This window comes from Pipistrellus hanaki, assembly GCF_964339955.1.
Source record: "Pipistrellus hanaki genome assembly, chromosome: 5".
Classification (NCBI taxonomy): Eukaryota; Metazoa; Chordata; class Mammalia; order Chiroptera; family Vespertilionidae; genus Pipistrellus; species Pipistrellus hanaki.
The window spans coordinates 76,904,731-76,929,630 of NC_140507.1; the positions used below are offsets into that span (position 1 = coordinate 76,904,731).

Consider the following 24,900-nt stretch of genomic DNA (forward strand, 5'->3'; position numbering starts at 1 on the left):
CCCTCCGCATCCTTTTTCTCCACCCCCCCTCTGCACCATTTCCCCATGCTCCCTTTCACCCCGTGTTTTCCCGCCTTTGTACCCCTATTTTCGTGTCCTTAGCCTCCGGCTCTGAGGCTCCTTGTTTTAAAAGACCATTGAGGCCCCAGCCAAGTAGTTCAGTTGGTTAGAAGGTCCTGGGGATATGCCAAGGTTGCAGGTTCGATTCCTACTAAGGACACAGGCAAGAATCAACCAATGGCCAAAACCGGTTTGGCTCAGTGGATGGAGCGTAGGCCTGCGGACTGGAAGGTCCCGGGTTTGATTCCAGTCAAGGGCATGTACCTTGGTTGCGGGCACATCCCCAGTGGGGGTGGTGCAGGAGGCAGCTGATGGATGATTCTTTCTCGTTGATGTTTCTAACTCTCTATCCCTCTCTCTTCCTCTCTGTAAAAAATCAATAAAATATATTTAAAAATTATATATATATATATATATATATATATATATATATATATTTTTTTTTTTTTTTTTTTTTTTTTTTTTTTTTTAAAGAATCAACCAATGAATTCGAAAGTCCCAGTGATCAGTGACTCATGGGCTCAAGGCCGGTCCCTCCACCAGCTTTGGCTGACAAGCCTCAGATGGAGAAGGGCCGACTCCTGGGGAGGGGCCACAGGTTCCAACCTCAAAGCCCAGCCTCCATCCTGCGTCCCTTGTGGCCTCAGCCGTTATCCGGGCCTCCCTGAGCCCTGTGAGAGGGATGGGCCAAATGAGCTAATGTGGGCAGGGGCTTTGTCTCAGATTCCTGGGTCACAGTTCCTTTTTGTTGTGGTTAATCCTCCCCCGAAGGATATTTTCCCCCCCATTGATTCTTTTTTTTTTTTTTTTAAATATATTTTATTGATTTTACACAGAGAGGAATTGAGAGGGACAGAGAGTTAGAAACGTCGATGAGAGAGAAACATCGACCAGCCGCCTCTTGCACACCCCCCACAGGGGATGTGCCCGCAACCAAGGTACATGCCCTTGACCGGAATCGAACCCGGGACCTTTCAGTCCGCAGGCCGACGCTCTATCCACTGAGCCAAACCGGTCCCGGCCCCCCATTGATTCTTAGGGAGAGTGGAAGAGAGAGGGAAAGACAGAGAGAAAGATCAATGTGAGAGAAACACATGGATTGGTTGCCTCCTGCACAAGCCCTGACCAAGCCCCGGGCCAAGGAGAAGCCTGCAACCGAGGTACATGACCTTGACTGGAATCGAACCCTGGACCCTTTGGTCCCCAGGCCGACATTCTATCCACTGAGCCAACCCGGCCAGGGCCTTTTGGTGCCTTCATTCCACACGGGTGTCCTGGAGCACGTCCTGGGTGGCAGGCGTTGGGAATGCAGCCGGGAAGGGGACACTGAAGGCCCTCTCCCCCTTGGTGCCCCCCACCCCAGTCTAGCATCAGCCACGTAAGAGGTCAGTGCTGGGCACTCTCCCCACAGGACCCGATGGCCTCGGGGGTCCCAGGTGGCACCCTGAGTCTTTTTTCCACGCCCCACACGTCCTGTTTGGAGGAGCCCGCAGGAAGGCAGTTGGGGCACCTGCTCCGATTGTGATGTGATAAAGGCTGGTGACTGCACCCCTCCCCTGCAGATGGCCAGGCAGTCAGAGAGGGGTGGGGGGAGAGCAAGTCCGCTTTAGTGACCCCGCCCCCGCCCCCCAGGCCTGTCCCAGCTCAGGAAACAGCAGCCCGGAGGTGCAGGAAGATGCGGACTTCGTGTCCCCGGCGCCCAGGCTGCCAGCATGGCTGAGATGCACACTCCCTATTCCTCCCTGAAGAAGCTGCTGTGTCTCCTCCACGGCTTCCTGGCGGTAAGTATGTCACCGCCCAGGCCCCCAGCCTCTCGGCCCCTCCTCCGCCGCTCACTCCCTCAAAGACAGAAATAAGCTGATCCAAATTCGTGGGCATCCAGCTCTGCGGTCCCCGGGGAAGCAGGAGGAATGTAGGGCAGGCTGACGAGGAGCAGGACACGCTGGGGACAGGGGTAGCCTCCCCTGGCCCAGAGCCGGTGGAAATCACAGGCGCGTGTGATCTGGGAGCCCAGAGTCAGCGGAGGACGGCGTGGCTCGAAGCCAAGTCCTGCAGAAAACCAAGTTGGGTTGGGAGGGCAGGAGGGAGTGGTCATTTTCTGGTCCTTTAACTTTTTCAAGACATTGCTTTCTTTCTATGAAAATAACTCGACTTGTGCATTATTAAAAATATTTTTAATATATTTTATTGATGTTTTTACAGAGCGGGAGAGGGATAGAGAGTTAGAAACATTGATGAGAGAGAATCATCGATCAGCTGCCTCTTGCACACCCCCCACTGGGGACGTGCCCGCAACCAGGGTACATGCCCTTGACCGGAATGGAACCTGGGACCTTTCAGTCCGCAGGCCGACGCTCTACCCACTGAGCCAAACCGGTTTCTACAAGAAGTGGTTGTTTTTAGAGGAGAGCAGTCTAAGGACAGGCTGCCAGGAGAGAGAAAGCTGTTCAGTGTCACTCCTGGTTACCTGTCCCGGGGCGTTTTGATGGGAAGGAAAGGAAGCCGCGCACTTAAAGGGCTCCTGCCTATGATGGGAACATTGCTCAATAAAAAACCATCATCTCATCCCGGCCGATGGCTCAGCGGTTGAGCACTCACCTAGAAACCAAGAGGTCACTGGTTTGATTCCCAGTCAGGGCACATGCCCAGGTTGTGGGCTTGATACCTAGTGGGGGTGTGCAGGATGATTCTCTCTCATCATTGGTGTTTTTATCTCTCTCTTTCTTTCTGAAGTTAATAAAAGTTAAAAATAAATAAAAACTTCCTAAGGCATTGAAAACATCTTTTTATACTAATAAACGTTTTCCTACAATAGAGGTCAGCACAGTACACCCATACAGATAGATGGATGGATGGATAGATAGATAGATAGATAGATAGATGAAATGTATTTGAGATTTAAAAAATTGTTTGCAAATTGAATATGGCTGCTTTTGAGGCACACCACCGTAGCTGAGTTCTTTCCAAAGAGAATTTACAGCCCTGGCTGGCTGGCTGGCTGGCTCAGTGGGGTGGAGTGTCCTCCTGGTAAACCAAAGGTTGCAGGTTTGATTTCTGGTCAGAATATATACCTAGGTTATGGGTTTGATCCCCGGGCCAGACACATACAGGAGCCAACAAATCGGTGTTTTCTCTCTCCCTCCTTTCCTCTCTCTCTCCAAATCTATACAAATATACCCTCAGGTAAGGATTAGATAAAAGCGAACTTATAGTCTACAGAGCTCATAATATCCGGGGCTTTTCAGGGGGGAAAAACTGCCACCCCCTCTCCTACAGCATCATTTAAAGTAGGGTTGTCGAACTCAATCAGAGAAGGGGCCAAAATCTAAAATCCAGCCTAAATCGCAGGCCGAATGGTTTACTGAACAGTCATAAACTGACAATGTCATAAACTGACAGCGGAGTGCAGTGATGACAGCGCGGTGCGGGCCACATTGCAAGGCCTGGCGGGCTGGATTTGGCCCGCGGGCCTTGTGTTTGACACATGTGATTTAAAGTAACTGTGTATGGTGCCAGGGCACGGCCTTACCATGGCTTACCTATCCGCTCTGTCTTACTGGTTGCTTCAGTAATTTTTGATGCTTTGTCCTTAAGGAACATCCTGGTACTGAGGCACATATGTGACTTTTCCTTAGGCTGAATATCTAGAAATGGAAGTTCTACGTAAATGTTTTTACCATATAACCTTTAAGGTGGTTTTTGTTTTGTTTTGTTTTTTTAAAATATATGTTTATTATTGATTTCAGAGAGGGAGAGAGAGATAGAAACATCAACGATGAGAAAGAACCATGGATCGGCTGCCTCCTGCACGCTCCACAACCTGGGCGTTATGCCCTCACTGGGAATGGAGTTGTGGCCTCCTGGTTCATAGGTGGATGCTCCACCACTGAGCCACACCCGCTGGGCTAACCTTTAAGGTTTTAAAATACAAATTGCAAGTGCCCTCCCCCCACCACCCCCCGGCAAAAAATAAAATAAAGTTTTTGCCTGGCAGAACTGTGTGAGAATGTTCCTCCCCATCCTCTCCGACACAGGGTATGATCAATGTTTTAATGTTTTTGCTAATCGTATTGGCCTTCATGCTCCTGTCCCTCCCCGAGGAGAGTTCCTTTTGTGAACAACTAACAGTCTGCCTTCCCGTTTCTGATTCATGTTCTGAAGATGTCTGGCGTGATCCTCATCTGCCTGGGCATCTATGTCTCGTTCAGAGGGGCCGTGCTCACCACCGTGCTCGGCGTGTTCTCCACACACCTGTTCCACGTGGGCTACCTGTGTCTGGTCATGGGCTGCCTGGCCGTGCTGCTGGGCTTCGCCGGCTGGTACGCCACGAGCAAAGAAAGCAGGGGCATCCTCTTGTTTGTAAGTTGGGTCTGCAAGCACACCCCAAAACTCTCCCCGCACATACGAATCCTTTACCGTGCCTACTGCACATCCCCCCACTCACCCGCCCGTTTACAGTGTTCATGGCGTCTCATGCGATGGCGCCAATACATACATCTTCTCCTTTACGATGTGTCTCCCTTAGAACTCCTTTCCTACCCAAGGTCATAAATTACACTCTCCTAGGATTCCCCCCCACCCCCACCCCAAGCCTTCTGGACGTTAGCCGTGTGTGTGGTGTGAGGTAGGGATCTGCTTCATCCTGTCTCCCTTGCTGAGTGGCCCCTCCGGTCCTCCTCTGCCTACGTGACTTTCCATTGTGTTTAGGTCTGGCCTGGGCATGCTGCTCTTTCCATCCCACTAACACAACACTGTGAATCGTCCTACGTGAACAAGTACATGGGGTATGAAAGTTCTGAGCATGGCCATGCAGAGAGCACGTCCCAGATTTTACATGCTTTATTTCCACACACACACACACACAGACACACACACACAGCTGTGGCTAAACATCTCTTTAAAATCCAGCTCCCAGCCTCCCCATTCCCATTTCCCTGAGAATCTTGTTGGAGTGGATGATCCCACCTGATGTTTGGTCTGTCCCTGATGTGTGTGTTTTCCTTCCTCCACTGTGTTGCTACCAGTCTCTGGTTATTTCAATGTGAGGGTTTCAGGGAAATTCTTACTCTAGTTACCCCCTAAGGCACCCTGTCGCCACCCTCCTCCTCTCTGAAGTTCCATCATCTCAATTTCCTTTCTTAATTAGATTCAACAAATATTTCCTAGCCACGTCCTGTGCCTACAGTATTTCATGTTATCTTTAATGACACGGACGCTATTTTAGCCATAGTTCAACGTGGAGGAATCAGAGTCCTCCCTCTCGCAACCCCACATCCAACCCGTCTGCAAATCCGACCTTCTTTGCCACCAGTCTCTGTCCCTCCAAAGCCTCTGAGACCTCACTCACAAAAGCCACGTCTTTTTGATGGATTTGGGAGCCACAGAAGGGTCTGAGCAGAGGAGGACTTTGAGACACAGGTGCTCACGGGCGCCCTCTGGTGTCCGTGGGGGGAACAGTGGGGGACATGGGAGCAGAGGCACTGTGCTGGGCCAATGGGCATGGTGGAGGCTAGACCTGGCGGAGTTGAGGGAGGGGGTGAGAAAGGGCAGACTGGGAATAGATTCTGAAGAGAGCCACCGGGACTTGCTGAGGCCTGGTTATCTTAGTCACCCAGAGGTGATATTAATATTAACCCCCATAATCTGTTACATGAGCTGCTCATGTGGGGTCCTACACCTGCTAAGCCCTGCACCCACGTTTATCCCTGTGGGCTGTGGGGACCCCGGGGGTATATCCACTGCACTTTCCTGCCTCTCTGTGTGAGGGCCAGATAAGCCCTGCCATTGCCAGCTGGGTGACTCAGCCTAAATTATCAAACGGGTCTTTAATAATAATCCTATCTAATAAAAAAGGAATATGCTAATTGACCCTCACACTGTCCCAAAGCTGGTAGTGCCCACAGCCAATAAGGAAGGAATATGTTAATTGACTGCCTGCCCTCAAAGATGGCAGCGACCACAGCCACAAGATGGCGGCACCCAGTCCCCTCAGGTCCGCCAGGGCGGCAGACGTGCGGCGAGGCTGGGCCCGCCTGTCTCCGGAGTCCCCCAGTCCCCTCCGCTCCCCAGCCACCCAGGGCCACCAGGGTAACCAGGGCCGGCTGAGGCTTGCACTGCCGGCACTGGCAGCAGCAGAGGTGTGATGGGGCATCACCTTCCCCTGATCGCTGTGTCGCCTCCTGCCCCTGAGGGCTCCCGGACTGTGAGAGGGGGCAGGCCGGGCTGAGGGACCCTCCCCCCCCCAGTGCATGAATTTTCATGCCCGAGCCTCTAGTAGTACCCTGTTTCCCTGAAAATAAGACAGTGTCTTATATTAATGTTTGCTCCCAAAGATGCGCTAGGTCTTATTTTCAGGGGATGTCTTATTTTTCCATGAAGAAGAATACGGTACACATTTATTGTTAAATGAAAATAAAGGAAATTTATTACCTGTATACGGTACGGTAATACGGTAGTTGTCAACACAAACCAGACAAACTGTGAATCCTGCAGTATCAAGAATTTACTCATTTATTCAATGACAATCATGTCATCATCTTCTGGAACATCATCATAACAATCCAATTCCTGAATTTCCTGTGACTCCATTTCTTTCAGAATCAGTGGACCAAATCTCTCATGGTTAGCCTGGGGGGGGGCCTTATTTTCGGGGGGATGCCTTATATTTCACTCAGAAGGAAACCTGTAAGTAGGTCTTATTTTCGGAGGATGTCTTATTTTCGGGGAAACACAGTAGTAATCATAATCTACACTAATAAAAGAGAAAGATGCAAACTGACCATACCTTTGCAACATCCACCAGCCAATCAGGAGTGAGTATGCAAATTAACACAACAAAGATGGTGACACGCAGTCATTCCACACGGCTCCCGCAGCTCTGGGCCTCTGGGCAGCGTGGGACGGCGGGAAGGTGGCTCCGGCTGGAGCAAAGGCGGTGCGGGCAGCCAGGGGAAGGAAGGCCCATTCTTGCACGAATCTTCCAGGCCTCTAGCAATAATAATAAGAAGAGGCGTAAATGGAAATGCATGAAAGGAAAGCCAGGAGCTGAGCTTACTTTGCTCCTATATGGCCTCAAGCTCCACAGAATCCACTGAGACCCCCAGAGCTGGTCCCACCCCATAGTGTGCAGATGGGGAAGCTTCTCCTTGGTGGGTAACTTGGAGACCGCCCCTCTGCCGGCCAAATTTCCCATCGTTTTCCACTGTGCAAGTGAATTTATCAGAAACGTTAGGCGGCAAATGCTGATATTTTCTTCCTGCACCCACCGACCTGTCCCCCGTCCCTCCCCTTCAGTTGTCACCCCTCTTCCCACACTGGCAGCTTCTCCCTTCCTCCTGTCCTCCCCACCCCCACCCCACCCCTCACCCCACCCCCGTCCCTGCTGTCTGCAACACACGGCCTTTACCGCACCTGACGCCTAAGCCTTCCTGGCACCCATGACGTGCTGGCGTGAATGAGGGTCCGGCCGGCTGGCTCCTCAGTCTACCCTGCATCCTGGACACGTAGGAAAGCGACACATGAAAGAAACAGAGGCCCCTACCCCGCTGGATGTCCGTCTTTCAAACCGGGCCGGCCGTGGCCTGGGGTGGGCGGGGACGCCCCGCAGCTCCGCCCCCACCGCCCCTCCGTGTCTTCCAGTGCCTCGTGTGGATGGTCGTCGTCCTCATTGTGGAAATCACGGTCGCCACGCTGGTCCTCGCCTTCCTCCCGATCGTAAGTACCGGTGCCGCTTTCTCCCCTTCGGCACCAGAAAGGACAGACTCGGCCCCCGCCGGTTTGGTCTGCGGCTGAAGGGTCCCGGGCTCCATTCTGGCCAAGGGCACATGCCTGGGTTGTGGGCTCGATCCCCAGTAGGGGGCGTGCAGGAGGCAGCCGATCGATGATTCTCTTTCATCGTTGATGTTTCTATCTCTCTCTCCCTTCTCTTCCTCTCTGAAATCAATTTAAAAACATTTAAAAAAAAAAAAAAAAAAAAGAAAGAAACAGATTCAACTGAAGCCCCATCCCACCCACCCCAGGCGGAGGCACTCGGGCTGTGGGCTGCTCACGGATGGAGCTCCGTGACGGCGGCCTGAGGTCCCAGGGAGGGGAGTGGGCCTCTAAAGATGCCGTGAAAAGCCGAAACCTCAGGCCTCCCCTCGAAGGCCCCGGGAAACTGGCCCGCTCGCCCATCGGACCCCCGTCCCGCTCTGGGTGAGGGTGGTCAGGAGCAGTGGGAACGCCGTACAGGCTGTTGGGCTTCGGACTATGTTGAAAACGGGGGGGGGGCGGGAGGAGCCTATTTGGCAAAACCCATCCAAGTGGCAAGCAGATGCCCTGACCCCACCATCCCACTCTCACCCACGGGTCTGTGTGTCCGTGGGCAGAAGGACCTGCCTCCGGGGATGGAAACTCCCGCCCCCCGAGCACCCTGCAGGGGCAGCGCTGACCGCCGTCACAGGACAGCCTGGCGCCGGTGGGCAAAGGGAGGAGGAGGAGGCCGTCCGTGAACAAGATGGCACTCTCTTCAGGACGCAGGGGTGTCCTGTCTGTGTCCTCCCCCCCAGAGGCCAGCTCGGAGACGAGAATTTGAAGGCTCCTGGTTTATTTGAGACGTAACCCCAAGGATAAGGTGACCAGACGTCCCGCTTTTGGCAGGATAGTCCTGATTTTTAACGATTTGTCCCGTGTCCCATGGCGTTTTTAAAAAGTCCAAAAGAGCCGAAACCGATTAGGCTCAGTGGTAGAGCGTCGGTCTGCGGACTGAAGGGTTCCAGGTTCAATTCCGGTCAAGGGCATGTACATTGGCTGCGGGCACATCCCCGGTAGGGGGTGTGCAAGAGGCAGCTGGTCGATGTTTCTCTCTCATCGACGTTGCTAGCTCTCTATCTCTCTCCCTTCCTCTCTGTAAAAAATCAATAAAATATATTTTTTAAAAAGTCCAAAAGATTTAAAAGAATCCAAAAATCAGGACTTTTTAAAAATATATATATATTATTGATTTTTTACAGAGAGGAAGAGAGAGGGGTAGAGAGCTAGAAACATCGATGAGAGAGAGTCACCGACCAGCTGCCTCTTGCACACCCCCCACTGGGGATGTGCCCGCAACCAAGGTACATGCCCTTGACCGGAATTGAACCTGGAACCTTTCAGTCCGCAGGCTGACGCTCTATCCACTGAGCCAAACCGGTCTCGGCAATCGGGACTTTTTCAAAACGCCACGGGACGCGGGATAAATAGTTAAAAATCGGGACTGTCCCGCCGAAAGCGGGACACCTGGTCACCTTACTACCAAGGAGCACCCGGGGGACAGGGAAGCGAGGCAGGGACGGGGATGCACTTTGTGAAAAGGGGGCACTGCGGGCAGCTGGGGCACCGGCACCCGGAGCAGGCACACCGCTGCTTCTTGCCCAGCGGCCCAGGAGGCTGCAGTGTCGCCCCCCTCCCGTCGGCCACTTGCGTGCGGCTCCCTGGATGCCCGAGGCCGTGGGAAGCAGGCGCAGGAGCACAGAGATGACAGAGGCCACGGGGACGCGGGCAGGGCGCCCAGAGCAGTGGCCTCCCTTGTCCGCGGCCAGCGGGTACAGACCGAGAGGCCCCGGGAGGGGAGGCGCGGGCTGGGCTGGCTCTGACACACACAGGCTGCCTCTTCTGGGGACACAGGAAGCAGCGACAGCCGCTGTGGAGTGGGAGGCACTTGCTGGCTGGGAGAGAGAGGTGGGAGGGAGACTCTGCCCGGTCCACCCGTCTGTGCTTTGTGCGTTTTGAACCATGTGACTACATCACCTCTTTGGGGGGGCAGGGGGGGGAATGTTTGAAATGTGGACCTTTATTTAAAAAGTAGGAAATGAAATGTGTTTCTTTTCTTGTGCAGAGAGAGAGAGAGAGAGAGAGAGAGAGAGAGAGAGAGAGAGAAATTCAGTTGCTAACGAGGATATTCAAGACTTTAATAGCATTACAGCCAAATTGGGGGTGGGGCCGACGTGTGGGCGATTGGAAAGAGCAGATGATTCAAACTGGTTTGTGATGGATGCGACCAGATGCGCCCGGCTCGCGACCCACGCGCGCCCTGTGCCGCCCGGGAGCCTGAATTTGCCGTCCGCCAGCGCGGACCCAGGGCTGCGGGGGAGGGACCCTGAAGGAAGCGGGAGAGAACCCTCCACCCCCACCCCGGCCGCTGTCCCCAGGAAACCTCACCAAACGGGGCACCTTGCCGGTGTGTGTATTCACGGCTTCCCATTTCGCCTTTGAGGTTCAAGACGCAGCCCTGGAGCACAACTTTGTGGCCCTGAAGCGGAACTACAGGGGTTACAATGAGCCAGACGACTTCTCCGTGGAGTGGAACCTGGTCATGGAGACGGTGAGAGTCAGTCTTCTTTTCAGTGTGGTGAACCGTCTCTGTGTACAAAAGCCTAAGCGACCGTTACCACTGGTCGACTGAATGACTGGTCGCTATGACCATGCACTGACCACCAGGGGGCAGATGCTCAGCGCAGGGGCTGCCCCCTGGTGGTCAGTGCACTCCCACAGCCAACCTCCCACAGTCCCTTCCCCCCACCCTCCCGCCGGCTGGCCCCGGCCAGGCCAAGGGACCCCATCCATGCAGGAATTTGTGCACCTGGCCTCTAGTACATAACATAAAATTTACCATCTTAACCATTTAAAAATATATATATTTTATTGATTGTTTTACAGAGAGGAAGGAGAGAGGGATAAAGAGTTAGAAACATCAATCAGCTGCCTCCTACACACTCCCTACCGGGGATGTGCCTGCAACCAAGGCACATGCCCTTGACCAGAATCAAACCTGGGACCTTTCAGTCCACAGGCTGACGCTCTATCTACTGAGCTAAACCGGTTTTGGCGCAGCTTAACCATTTTTAAGTGGCATTAAGCACACTCACATTGTTTTTTTGTTTTTTTTTGTTTTTTTGTTTTTGTTTTTATTTATATATTTTATTGATTTTTACAGAGAGGAAAGGAGAGAGATAAAGAGCCAGAAATATCGATGAAAGAGAAACATCGACCAGCTGCCTCCTGCACAGCCCCTACCGGGGATGTGCCCGCAACCAACGTACATGCCCCTGACTGGAATCGAACCCGGGACCTTTCAGTCCGCAGACCAATGCTCTACCACTGAGCCAAACCGGTTTCGGCCACACTCACATTGTTGTGCGGCCGCCACCACCATCCAGCTCCAGAACTCTCTCATCTTCCCAAACTGAAACTCTGTCCCATTAAACACTCACTTCCCCCGTCCTGGCACCCACCATCTACTTTCTGTCTGTTCATCGGACTCCCCTGGGGACCTCATCAAAGTGGAGTCGCACCTGTTGTAGCATGGCCCAGCATTTCCTGTCTTTTGTGTGGAGACAGCCCATCACCCATCGGTGGACACTCGGGTTGTTCCCACCTTCGGGGTGTTGTGAAAAACGCCGCTATGAACATGGGTGTGCAAAGCCTTCTTGGGTGTTTGAGGACCTGCTTTCAATTATTTTTTTAAATATATTGTTATTATCTTCTCAGACCATAGTGGCATAAAACTGGAAATTAATTACAATAAAAATAATCCAAAGAAATCAAATACATGGAGACTAAACAACATGCTATTAAACAAGGACTGGGTTACCAGAGAAATCAAGGAAGAAATTAAAAACATCCTGGCAACAAATGACAATGAAAACACAACAATCCAAAATCTATGGGACACAGCAAAAGCAGTTTTGAGAGGGAAGTTCATATCCTTACAAGCCTATTGCAAAAAACTAGAAAAAATGGTAACAGATGAACTAACTCTACAACTCAAAGAGTTAGAAAAAGAGCAACAAGAAAAGCCCAGTGTAAGCAGAAGGAAGGAAATAACAAAAATCAGAGCACAGATAAATGACATAGAGACCAAAGAAACAATACATAAGATCAACAAAACCAAGAGCTGGTTCTTCGAAAGGATAAACAAGATTGATGGACCTCTAGCCAGGCTAACCAAGAAACAAAGAGAGAGGACCCAAATAAACAAAATCAGAAATGAAAGAGGTGAAATAACAACAGACCCCACCGAAATACAACAGATTGTTACAAAATACTACGAACAACTCTATTCCAACAAACTAAACAACCTGGAGGAAATGGACATATTCCTAGAAAAATACAAACTGCCAAAACTCAATCAGGAAGAATCTAAAAATCTCAATAGACCAGTGACGTGGGAAGAAATTGAAACCGTCATCAAAAAGCTTCCAGCAAACAAAAGCCCAGGGCCAGATGGCTTCACAGGAGAGTTTTACCAAACATTCAAGGAAGAACTAAAACCTATCCTCCTCAGACTATTCCAAAAAATCCAAGAGGAAGGAACACTTCCGAACTCCTTCTATGAAGCCAACATCACCCTAATACCAAAACCAGATAAAGACAACTCAATGAAAGAAAATTACAGGCCAATATCCCTCATGAACATAGATGCCAAAATCCTCAACAAAATTCTAGCAAATCGACTCCAGAAGAACATCACAAAGATCATACACCATGACCAAGTAGGATTTATTCCAGGAATGCAAGGATGGTACAATATCCGCAAATCAATAAACGTGATACATCACATAAACAAATTGAAAGATAAAAATCATATAGTCATATCAATTGACGCAGAAAAAGCATTTGACAAAATCCAACACCCTTTCCTGTTAAAAACTCTTAAAAAAGTGGGAGTACAAGGATCATACCTCAACATAATAAAAGCTATATATGATAAACCCACAGCCAACATTATACTCAATGGGCAAAAACTAAAACCATTCCCTCTAAGAACAGGAACAAGACAGGGATGCCCACTCTTGCCACTCCTGTTTGACATAGTTCTGGAAGTACTAGCCATTGCAATTAGACAAGAGGAGGAAATAAAAGGCATCCAAATTGGAAAAGAAGAAGTAAAGTTATCCTTATTTGCAGATGACATGATATTGTACATAAAAAACCCAAAAGACTCCATTAAAAAACTAATTGACTTAATAAATGAATTTGGCAACGTAGCAGGATATAAAATTAATGCCAAGAAATCCATGGCATTTCTATACACCAACAGTGAAACTACAGAAACAGAGGCTAAAAAAGCAATTCCATTCACCATCGCACCAAAAAAATTAAGATACCTAGGAATAAATTTAACTAAAGAAATAAAGGACCTATTTGCGGAAAACTACACGACACTGAAAAAAGAGATAGAGGAAGATGTAAGGAGATGGAAGAACATACCATGTTCATGGATTGGTAGGATCAACATCATCAAAATGTCCATACTTCCTAAAGCAATCTATAGGTTCAATGCACTCCCCATTAAAATACCAACGACATATTTCACTGACCTAGAAAGAACTCTCCAAAAGTTCATTTGGAACAATAAAAGACCCCGAATAGCCACAGCGATTCTGAGAAAGAAGAGTAAAGTAGGAGGGATCTCAATACCAGACTTCAAACTATACTACAAAGCCACTGTTCTCAAAACAGCCTGGTACTGGCACAAGAACAGACAAATAGATCAATGGAATAGAATTGAGAACCCAGATATCAACCCAAATCACTATGCTCAATTAATATTTGACAAAGGAGGCACGAATATACAATGGAGTCAAGACAGTCTCTTCAATAAATGGTGTTGGGAAAATTGGAAAGACACATGCAAAAGAATGAAACTAGATCACCAACTTACACCATCCACAAGGATAAACTCAAAATGGATACAGGACTTAAACATCAGACGGGAAACCATAAAAATACTAGAAGCATCCACAGGTAGCAAAATCTCAGACGTATGCCAAAATAACTTCTTCACTGATACGGCCCCTAGGGCAATGGAAGCTAAAGAGAAAATAAACAAATGGGACTACTTCAAAATAAAAAGCTTTTTTACAGCAAAAGAAACCATCAATAAAACAACAAGAAAGCCCACGGTGTGGGAGATCATATTTGCAAATATTACCACTGATAAAGGTTTAATCTCCAACATTTACAGACAGCTTATACAACTAAATAAAAGGAAGATGAATGATCCAATTAAAAAATGGGCAATGGACCTAAACAGAATATTTTCAAAAGAAGACAGAAGGAAGGCCAAAAGGCACATGAAAACATGCTCAAAGTCACTAAGTATCCGAGAGGTGCAAATCAAAACAACAATGCGGTACCATCTCACACCTGTCAGAATGGCCAACATCAACAAATCAACAAACGACAAGTGTTGGCGAGGTTGCGGAGAAAAAGGAACTCTCGTGCACTGCTGGTGGGAATGCAGACTGGTGCAACCACTGTGGAGAACAGTGTGGAGTTTCCTCAAAAAACTGAAAATGGAACTCCCATTTGACCCAGTAATCCCACTTCTAGGAATATATCCCAAGAAACTAGAAACACCAATCAGAAAGGATATATGCACCCCTATGTTCATAGCAGCACAATCTACAATAGCCAGAATTTGGAAACAGCCTAGGTGCCCGTCAGCAGATGATTGGATCCAAAAACTATGGTACATCTACACAATGGAATACTATGCTGCCATAAAGAAGAAGGAATTCTCATCATTTGCAGCAACCTGGATGGAATTGGAGAGCATCATGCTGAGTGAAATAAGCCAATCAACGAAAGAGAAACACCACATGACCTCACACATCGGTGGATGATAAAGATCTTTATAAACTGATGAACCAAGAGACAGATATAGAGAAAGTAAAGCAACAGGCAGACTGTCAAATTACAGTGGGGAGGGTAGGGATATCAGGGGGAGATAATAGATCAACCGAAGGACTTGTATAAATGCATATAAGTACAACCAATGGACATAAAACTATGGGGAGGGAGGGGATGTGTGGGAGGGAGGGAGGGGGGCAATAAAAAAAAAAATCAAGAAAATATGTAAAAAATAAATAAATAAATAAATAAATAAATTAAAAAAAAAAATAAAAAAAAAAATAAATAAATAAATATATTGTTATTTATTTTCCTCCTCAAAAGCTAGTGCCTTAGCCTGGCCGGCATGGCCCAGTGGTTGAGCATCGAGGTCCCGGTTTGATTCCCCTTCAGGCACACTGCCGGGTTTGCAGCCCAGATCCCCAGCAGGGGGCGTGCAGGAGGCAGCCAATCAATGGTTCTCTCTCAGCATTGATGTTTCTATCTCTCTCTCCTTCTCCCTTCCTCTCTGAGATCAATTTTTAAAAAGGAAAAAGAAAAACCGAAACCGGTTTGGCCTAGCGGATAGAGCGTTGGCCTGCGACTGAAAGGTCCCAGGTTCGATTCCGGTCAAGGGCATGTTCCTTGGTTGAGGGCAGGTTCCCAATGGGGGGTGTGCAAGAGGCAGCTGATGGATGATTCTCTCTCATCGATGTTTCTAACTCTCTATCCCTCTCTCTTCCTCTCTGTAAAAAAATCAATAAAATATATTAAAAAGAAAAAAAGAAAGAAAAGAAGAGGGAACAGCCTGTCTAAAGGCCCCGAGGCTGGCACTTGCTAAGTGTGTGTGAGAACATCGAGGAGACGGGGAGGCTAACGCGGAGACAGTAAAGGGAGCGTGGGCAGAGATGAGGGCCTGGAGGTGACAGGCCGGTCTTGCAGGCCTGGCGGGCCAGGACGTCAGCTGAGAACGTGGGAGTGGGGGAGGGAGGCACTGGCCGGGCCCTGGGATGGCGGGACTGCTGTCTACACAGTAGCCATGGTGACTGTGGCTCCTATTGTTCTTGTCACTTTAATGTGTGAAAGGAAGTGTCCACGTGTTTGTTCTCCTCCCGCAGCTGAAGTGCTGCGGGGTGAAGAACTACACGGATTTCTCCGGCTCCTCCTTCGAGAGGACGACGGGCTACACCTACCCCAGGAGCTGCTGCAGGGACATGGGGACGGCAGCCTGCACCGGGCGCAACGCGTCCTCCGGCGTCATCCACCAGGAGGTAACTCCGCCTCCGCTGCCCCCCCGGGGGACCCGAGGGCTGGGGACTTCCATAAAGAAGTACATAGGACGGCACTCCAGCCCTGGCTGCTGTGACTCGGTCCGAGTGTCCTTCTATGTACACCAAAAGGTGGTGGGATCGGTTTCCGGTCAGGACACATTCCCAGGTTGCGGGTTTGATCCCCGGTGATTGGCGTTTCTCTCTCAGGTTGATGTTTCTCTCTCTGTCTCTCTGTCTGTCTCTCTGCATGCCCCCTACCCAGGATTGAGCCCACAACCTGGACATGTGCCCTGACTGGGAATTGAACCAGCAACCCTTTGGTGCCAGGATGATGCCCAAATGAGCTGTGCCACTCTGGCCAGGGCTGGGCGTTCACTTTTTTATTTATTTATTTAATTTCTTTATTGATTAAGGTATCCCATATTTGTTCTCAACCCCCCATTCCAATCCCTCACTCCTCCCCACACTCATGCCCCCACCCCCCCTATTGTCCTTGACCACTGGTTAGGCTCCTATGTGTGCACACAAGTCCTTTGGTATATCTCTCCCTTTTATCCCCACCCTCCCTCTGAGGTCCAACAGTCTGACCCATGGCTCCTTATCTCTGGGTCTGTTCTTGTTCATCAATTGGGCATCCACTTGAATTCAGTTCCCATCGCACCCCTCCAGGCTCTTCTCCCGTTTTACAGATGAGGAAACTGAGGCACAGAGCGCTTCCCACGGCCAGGGAGCGGTCGACCTGGGCTTTAAATCTCACCCAGCTTCCTCTTGACTTCAGTCATGAGTGAATGCACACGGGTCTCCTCTGAGGGAAGAGACAAGAATCATCCCTTAATTCACTCTTCACCCGGAATGGCTCCTGCCGGGAGCCAGACCCTGGGACTCAGAGATGGACACACCGGCCCCTCGGGCCCTGCACAAGCTCTTCCCCCACCACTCCCACCTCCCTCCTCCTGCTGCAGCCGCACCAGCCCCCTCGCTGCAGCAGGAGCACATCAGGCGCCGGCCAGCCTCAGGGGCTTTGCAAAGGCTGTTCCTTCTGCCTGGAATTCTGGTCTGTGCCCCATGGAGACTATTCCCGCCCCCTTCTCTGTAATGGGGTCTCCCCCGAAATCACCGTCACACGTCATCTCCTTCCTCTGCTTCGGTGTCTGTCCGGTGCTTAACCAGTGCCTGTCACCTGGTTTCCCCCCTCACATGTCCGCCCCACCGAGGCAAGAACTTTGTTTTCACATTGTTGGGTTCCAGAGCCCAGTGCCTCGCATACAATAGGCACTTAATAAATAGTCATTGTGTGAAGGGCCACTGAACTGCCCGCCGCCCACGCTCCGAACACGAGAGGTGCTGGGGGCCTGGCGGGGAAGGGGCATCTCCGTGGCCGCAGCAAAGGGGTGGAGCCTGCTCTGCTCACCCATCGAGTCTGGTCGCTTCTCCTGTCTGAGCCTCAGTTTCCTCACTTACAAAACAGAGAGTCGGCTGGCGTGACTCGGTGGTTGAGCGCCAACCTGCGCACCAGGAGGTCACGGTTCGATTCCTGGTCAGGGCACATGCCCGGGTTGCGGGCTCGATCCCTAGTGTGTGTGGGGGGGAGGGCGGGGGGGGGTGCAGGAGGCAGTTGATCAATGATTCTCTCTCATCATTGATGTTTCTATCCCTCTCCCTTCCTCTCTGAAATCAATAAAAATGTATTTGGGGGTCGGGGGGAGAGAAAAATACCTGCCTTATGGGATTGTTGTAAGAAATGAGTGAGGCCCTAGCTGGTTTGGCTCAGTGGATAGAGCGTCAGCCTGCGGACTGAAGGGTCCTGGGTTCGATTCTAGTCAAGGGCATGCACCTTGGTTACGGGCACATCCCCAGTGGGGGGTGTGCAGGAGGCAGCTGATCGATAATTCTCTCTCATCGATGTTTCTGGCTCTCTGTCCCTCTCCCTTCCTCTCTGTAGGAGGTCGATGAAATACATTTTAAAAAGAAAGAAAAGAGTGAGGAGGCGCTAGAAACACGTTAGCCCTTCTGAACATATATACAGAACACTCAGAAACAACTAGTAGTCCCTGAATGCTGGCTCTGTGTCAGGCCACGGCTATGTACTTCCTGTAGATTCTGTCTCTCAATCCACTCAAAGTCTTGTGAGGTGGACCCAGTTGGGAAACTGAGGCACGGACGGGGGTGACCTCTACCACATCCCAGTTAGTAATGACTTGCACAGATGGATCCTGGGGAGTGTTGGGGGGGGGGGCGGGGGTGAGAACGAGGAAGCTAGGGCAATGCTGGAATGTTGGGGGGCAGTCAAGCGAGATGGAGCCGAGGTCCTGAAGCTTTGTCCCTGTGTCCTCCCTGAGTCTGAGGGCCGTTTGAAGGGCCCCAAAGGGGTGGGTGGGGACAGGGCCCCCGAGCCTCGGAGCCCCTAACCAGGTCCCGCCTGCTTTGCTATGTGTACCTGCAGGGCTGTTTTCCCAAGCTCCTGAAAATAGCCAAGACTCAGAGCATCAACCTGAGCGCGGGCTCCCTGGGGGCAGCAGTGATACAGGTAAGCCAGCTCCTCTGGGACACGCTAAACTCTTTTATTGAGCGTGCCAAGCACACAACAGTGATGAAAAAAAGAGACAAAAAATCCGTGCCAATGTGACACTGACATTCAAGTGGGGGAGGCAGTAGAACAAGGGGATGGAATAAGGAAGATTAGGGCCGAAACCGGTTTGGCTCAGTGGATAGATTGTCGGCCTGCGGACTGAAAGGTCCCAGGTTCGATTCCGGTCAAGGGCATGGACCTTGGTTGCGGGCACATCCCCAGGGGGGGTGTGCAGGATCAGCTGATCGATGATTCTCTCTCATTGATGTTTCTAACTCTCTATCCCTCTCTCTTCCTCTCTGTAAAAAATCAATTAAAAAAAAAAGATTAGGGAGGGCCTGTCTGCGGAGGTGCCAGGTGACCAGTGACCTGCGGAAAAGCCGTGTGTGTGTGCATGCGGGGAGGCGGAGGGAACAGTTGGTGCAGAGGCCCTGAGGCTAGGATAGTGTGGCTTTTCCAAGGACCAGCAGGGAGGCCCTGTGGCGGAGCGGGGTGGACCAGAAGGGGGACAGGAGGGCAGGCTGATGCAGGGAAGGTGATATAAGGCCTTGTGGGTACAGAGAGGGGCCGGCTTTCTTCCGAGAATAACAGAAAGGCAGTAGAAAGGGTTTTCACATCTTTTTTTACTCCACAAACTTTATTGAGCACCTACTAGGTGTACAAACTTTATTGTAGACACCAAGGATACAATTTAGAATGAAACGAACAAAACCCTCTGCCGTCATGGAGCTGACCTTCTATCCAGCAGGGATAAGTGAAAAATATGATTTTTAAATTGGAAAATGTGGGCCTGGCCAGGTAGCTCAGTTGCTTGGAGTTCTGTCCTGATACGCCAAGGTTGCGGGTTCGATTCCCACTCAGGGCACCTACAAGAATCAGCCAATGGCCCTCGCTGGTTTGGCTCTGTGGATGGAGCGCTGGCCCTCAGACTGAAGGGTCCCGGGTTCGACTCTGCTCAAGGGCATGTACCTCGGTTGCAGGCTTGGTCCCCAGCCCCGGTCGGGGCACCTGCCTCCCCTGTAAAAAGGGCGGCCCCATTGTTTGCTGGGAAGCACTCTGAGGTAGAGTGCGTCAGAGGCTTTGTGCGATGCCCCGTGATTCCGGGAAGTTAATGTCATCCCCCCGAGGGAGGGCTTCCCCAAGGCAGGGATCACAGGGCGGCAGAGGCAACGAGGTGACGGTTCTTCATGCACCACTAGAGATGCTCGGAGGCCACTCACCATGGAAACCGTGTGCACAGGAGCCATGCTCGCCCCTGAGCCTGTCCGAGGGGCGGGCGGCTCTTTGCTCAGAGCCCAGTTCAGATAAGCCCCAGGGAGAGAAAACATTTTCTGTTAAAACTTTTCTTCTCCTATCTCATTTAAAGATAACTGCACTGGGCAATAACTATAAAATTGTGTTGATAGCCTTATGTTAAAATGTAATTTGCATGACAACAATAGCATGAAGAAGGTTGGAGAAAATAGCTATATAGAAACGTTTTTTTTTGTTATTGTTGTTTTTTTAATATATTTTATTGACTTTTCACAGAGAGGAAGAGAGAGGGATAGAGAGTTAGAAACATCGATGACAGAGAAACATTGATCAGTCGCCTCCTGCACACCCCTCACTGGGAATGTGCCTGCAACCAGTGTACACACCCTTGACCGGAATCTAACCCGGGACCTTTCAGTCCACAGGCCAAAGCTCTATCTATTGAGCCAAAATGGTTTTGGCAGCAACCACATTTTTGTAGGCTACTGAAATTAATTTCTCTTAATCCAAGCCAGACTGTAAAGAAGTAAAGACGTTCACTGTCATCCCCAGGTGGCTGGGGTCGGCCTGTGCACTGAAAGGTGTCGGGTTCCATCCTGGCCAGGTCACACCTGGGTTTCAGGCTTGATCCCCACTAGGGAGCATGCACGTGGCAGCCAATCAATGTTTTGCTCTCACATATATGTTTCTCTTTTTCTCTTCCTTCTTCTCTCTCTTTAAAAAATCAATGAGCCCCAACCAGTTTGGCTCAGTGGATAGAGCGTTGGCCTGCAGACTGAAGGGTCCCAGGCTCAATTCCGGTCAAGGGCATGCACCTTGGTTGTGGGCACATCCCCAATGGGGGGTGTGCAGGAGGCAGCTGATAGATGTTTCTCTCTCATCGATGTTTCTAACTCTCACTTACTCTCTGTAAAAAATAAATTATATATATATATATATATATATATATATATATATAAAATTTGATTTAAATTGATTTAAATATATATAATTGATTTATATATATATATATATATATATATATATATATATATATATTTTAATCAATGAAAAGATTTTTTTTTGAAAAATTAAAAACATAACTGCTTTATGACCCAGTGACTCCACCTCTGGGTATATATCTGAAGAAACCCAAAACACGAATTGGAAAGAATATATGCACCCTTTGTTCATTGCAGCATTATTTATAATAGCCAAGATATGGATGCAACCCCAGTGACCATCAATAGGTGAACAAATAAAAAAATATGATGTTTCTTTTTTTAATACAAATTAAAAGATTTTTTTAAATCTATATTTTTATTGATTTCAGAGAGGAAGAGAGAGGGAGAGAGTGATAGAAGCATCAATGATGAGAGAAAAATCATTGATCAGTTGCCTCCTGCACGCCCCCTACTGGGGACCAAGCCCACATGTGTCCTGACCTGGAATCAAACTACTGTATGACCTCCTAATTCATAGGTCGACACTCATCTACTGAGAGATACAGGTCAGGCTCTCAGCGATGTTTCTATCTCTCTCCCTCTCCTTTCCTTTCTCTGAAATCAATAACAACGTATTAAAAAATAATAATAATATTTTAATTTAAAAATAAAGAAAGAGGAGGAGGAGAAGGAGGAGAAGGAGGAGAGGAGAAGGAGAAGGAGGAAGAGGAGGAGGAGAAGGAGGAGGAGGAGGGGAAGGAGGGGAAGGAGAAGGAGGAGGAGGAGGAGGAGGAGAAATTGGTAGCCACAAAATAGTCATGGAGATGTAAAGTATAGCATAGGGAATATCTATATAATAGAGGAATATGCAAATTAGCTGGGATGCCATAATGTCACGACCAATTAGCCGGGACCTAAGGCTGCATGGCGCCTGGTGGGAACAAGGGACCTCAGGCCACACCCACCACCCCAGCACCAGGCCAGAGACCTTAGGCTGTGCCCCCTGCCCAGCGGGGTTTGCTGGGGAACCTCAGCCGTGCCCCCCACCCTGCCGCCAGGTTGGGGGACCTGAGGCTGCCCCCCCCCACACACACACACACCTGGAGGGGCTTGACAGGGGTGAGGCCGGCAGGGTCTAGCTCTCACCCAGTGGGGTTGGGGCTGGCTGGGCTGGGTCTCCTGTGTTTTTGAAGCGCATGTGGATGGTGGGCGGGGACTTGACTCTATGCCACTCCCCAGACTCTGACAGGAGGGAGATTTTCATATGCATTTTACTAATTTTCTTTAATCTCTGACACTTCTATTATAGAGAAAGGGAAAATAGCAGTATTAAAATATTTCCACTAATTAATTCCCTTTTAATGTGCACAAATTTTGTGCACTGGCCACTAGTAAGCAATAATATTGTAAGGACTATACACAGTGCCAGGTGGGCCCCGAAATATTGGGAGGACCACTTTGTAAAGTACAGTGTATGATAATCTAACCACCATGTTGTGCACTGGAAACTAATACAAAACAATATTGTATGTAAACTGTCACTGAAAAAGAAACGCGATCAGAAAAGTAGCCTCTGCAGAGGTGTGGGCGGAGTGAAGGAGAATGGGGGGCGTTGAGGCACTCAGGGGCTGGCAACCTGGGAGCTGTCACTTCTCCCAGGCCGGAGGAGCTGGGCGGGCAGGCTTGGAGCGCTCAGGATGCGCAGAAGAGAGGAGGGAGTGAGGAATACTTCAACCTTCCCCCCATCCTTCCACTTCTCACCGGTGCTTCCTATCGGCCAAATCCAGCAGGAAGGACGGCCGGAGGCAGGGGCTTCTGGGAAGTGTCGTTTTCAGGACCCAGGAGGTCGGAGGTGAGACCTGGGGGAAGCAGAGAGAATGACGGCTGTGCCTCCCGAAAGCCCTCCACCTTCTACCCACCCCTGACACTACGTTAACGGGTCCACACGCTCTCCACCCTGGCCCCGAGGAGCCTGAGGCCCCGTGTGGAACCCCGCCCCCGTCGTTCCCGGAACAGGGTGCTCCCCGTCGGTGTGCGTCCAACGTGGTTCCGGTTCCAGGAGTCCCTCAAGTCGGTCAATGTCTGTTTCTTCCATTGCAGCTGCCAGGAATTCTCGCCACCTTGCTGCTGTTTGCGAAGCTGGGCTGACGGGCCTGGGGAGGACGGCGCGCCTGGCCCACCTGGCTGCTGGAGCTGTGCTCTCCTCTTTGTTCCTCCGCGGCTCTCACTGCTTTTGAAGGGAGATTGGTAATAAAAGATTGGGGATCCCGACTCCTTTCTCCTCCTCTGTATTTATTATTTATTTTTTTGTTATTTTTCTTTCTTTTTTCTCCCCTCCACTTTGTTTTTCATACTAGCTGGCAATGCTTTTAGTTCTAAATACCTGACAGGCCCTGCCTTCACATGCAACTGTCTTATTTGGTAAATTATTATGTGAAAAAAAAAAATCTAAAATATTCACAAAAGATAACTTGTCCAAAGAAACTCCCATGTACTCCTAACCCAAATTCAGCAATCACCAAGAGTTTGACATTATTTGTTTCATTATCCCCTTTTGTTCTCTCTTTATTTTTTATTGTTTATTTTTTAATATATTTTATTGATTTTTTTTACAGAGAGAAAGGGAGAGGGATAGTCAGAAACATCAATGAGAGAGAAACATCGATCAGTTGCCTCCTGCACACCTCCCATAGGGGATGTGCCAGCAACCAAGGTACATGCCTTTGCCTGGAATCAAACCCAGGACCTTTCAGTCCTCAGGCCAGAGCTCTATCTGTTAAGCCAAACCAGATAGGGCTTTCTCTCTTACACACACACACACACACACACACACACACACACCAAAAAAAAAGTTTTTGAGGAGAACCAAGCTGGCAGCATAGGTAAACACATGTTCTTGCCACTTTGCACAACCACATTAAAATTTCAACTAAAATACAGAACAACCATCATTGAGAGCTGTCTGAACAGAAGTCCTACAACTAGAGAAGTAAAGAAAAAAGTACATTGAGACTAATAGGAGAGACGGAGGCACAGAACCAAGACACATAATTAAAATGCCAAAGGTTAAAGACAAAGAGAAAAGCAGCAAGAGAAAGCATTTACCTACCTATAAGGGAGCACCCATACAACTGTCAGCTGATTTCTCAACAGAAGCTTTGCAGGCCAGAAGGGAGTGGCAAGAAATATTCAAAGTGATGAAAAGCAAGAACCTACAACCAAGATTACTTTACCCAGCAAAGCTATCATTTAGAATTGAAGGTCAGATAAAGAACTTCCCAGATAATGAAAAGCTAAAGGAGTTCATCACCACCAAACCAGAATTACATGAAATGTTAAAGGGTCTTCTAGAAGGAGGAGGAGGAGGAGGAGGAGGAGGAGGAGGAGGAGGAGGAGGAGATAAAAAATATGAACAATAAAATGGCAATAAATGCATGCCTACTAACAATTGAATCTAAAAATCAAAATAGCCCTGGCTGGTTTGGCTTGGTGGAAAGAGGGTTGGCCTGTGGACTGAAGAGTCAGGGTTCGATTCTGGTCAAGGGCACATGCCTGCATTGTGGGCTAGATCCCCAATAGGGGGGGTGCAGGAGGCAGCCAATCAATGATTTTTCTCTCATCATTGATGTTTCTATCATTCTCTCCCTCTACCTTCCTCTCTGAAACCAATAATAAAATATTTTTTTAAATTATAAATAAAAATAAATGAATAAGGAATCTAATGGACAAAATAAGCTGATGACTAAAATATAACCAGAAGCATGGACACATGAACACACCGGTGAATCTCAGAGGGAAAGGGGGTGGGGGGCTGAGAGGAGATTAACCAAAGAATTCAATGCATATGTGCGTTACCTATGGACACAGACATAGGATGGTGAAGGCCGGCAGTGAGGAGGGAACCAGGTGAAGGGAGACAATGGGGGAAAGAGGGGGGACATCTGTAATACTCTCAACAATAAAGGTTAAAATAAAAATTTTTAAATGCATACAGTTGTGTTCACAACCCCAATGCCATTATAACATCAGACTGAATATGGGTGTCTCCCCAAAATTTGTATGTTGAAACCTAATCCCCAAGGTGATGGCATTAGGAGGTGATGAGGTCATGAGTGTGGGGCCCTCAGGAATGGGATTAGTGCCCCTGTAATAGAGACTCCAAAGAGCTCCCTCCCCCTCACACCATGGAGGA

The 24,900-nt window shown here is 49.4% G+C and overlaps 1 protein-coding gene across 1 annotated transcript; it reads left to right on the forward strand.

Moving 5' to 3' along the window:
- Positions 1 to 1,772: 1,772 nt before the first annotated feature.
- TSPAN16 (tetraspanin 16) lies at positions 1,773 to 22,984 on the forward strand (the record flags this gene model as incomplete). The annotated part of the gene is made up of 7 exons (XM_084885354.1): positions 1,773 to 1,841; positions 4,222 to 4,419; positions 7,699 to 7,773; positions 10,292 to 10,399; positions 15,810 to 15,962; positions 18,406 to 18,489; positions 22,809 to 22,984. 7 exons carry the CDS (start codon positions 1,773 to 1,775, stop codon positions 22,854 to 22,856), a joined length of 735 nt encoding a protein of 244 aa, XP_084741480.1. The 3' UTR covers positions 22,857 to 22,984.
- Positions 22,985 to 24,900: the final 1,916 nt, after the last annotated feature.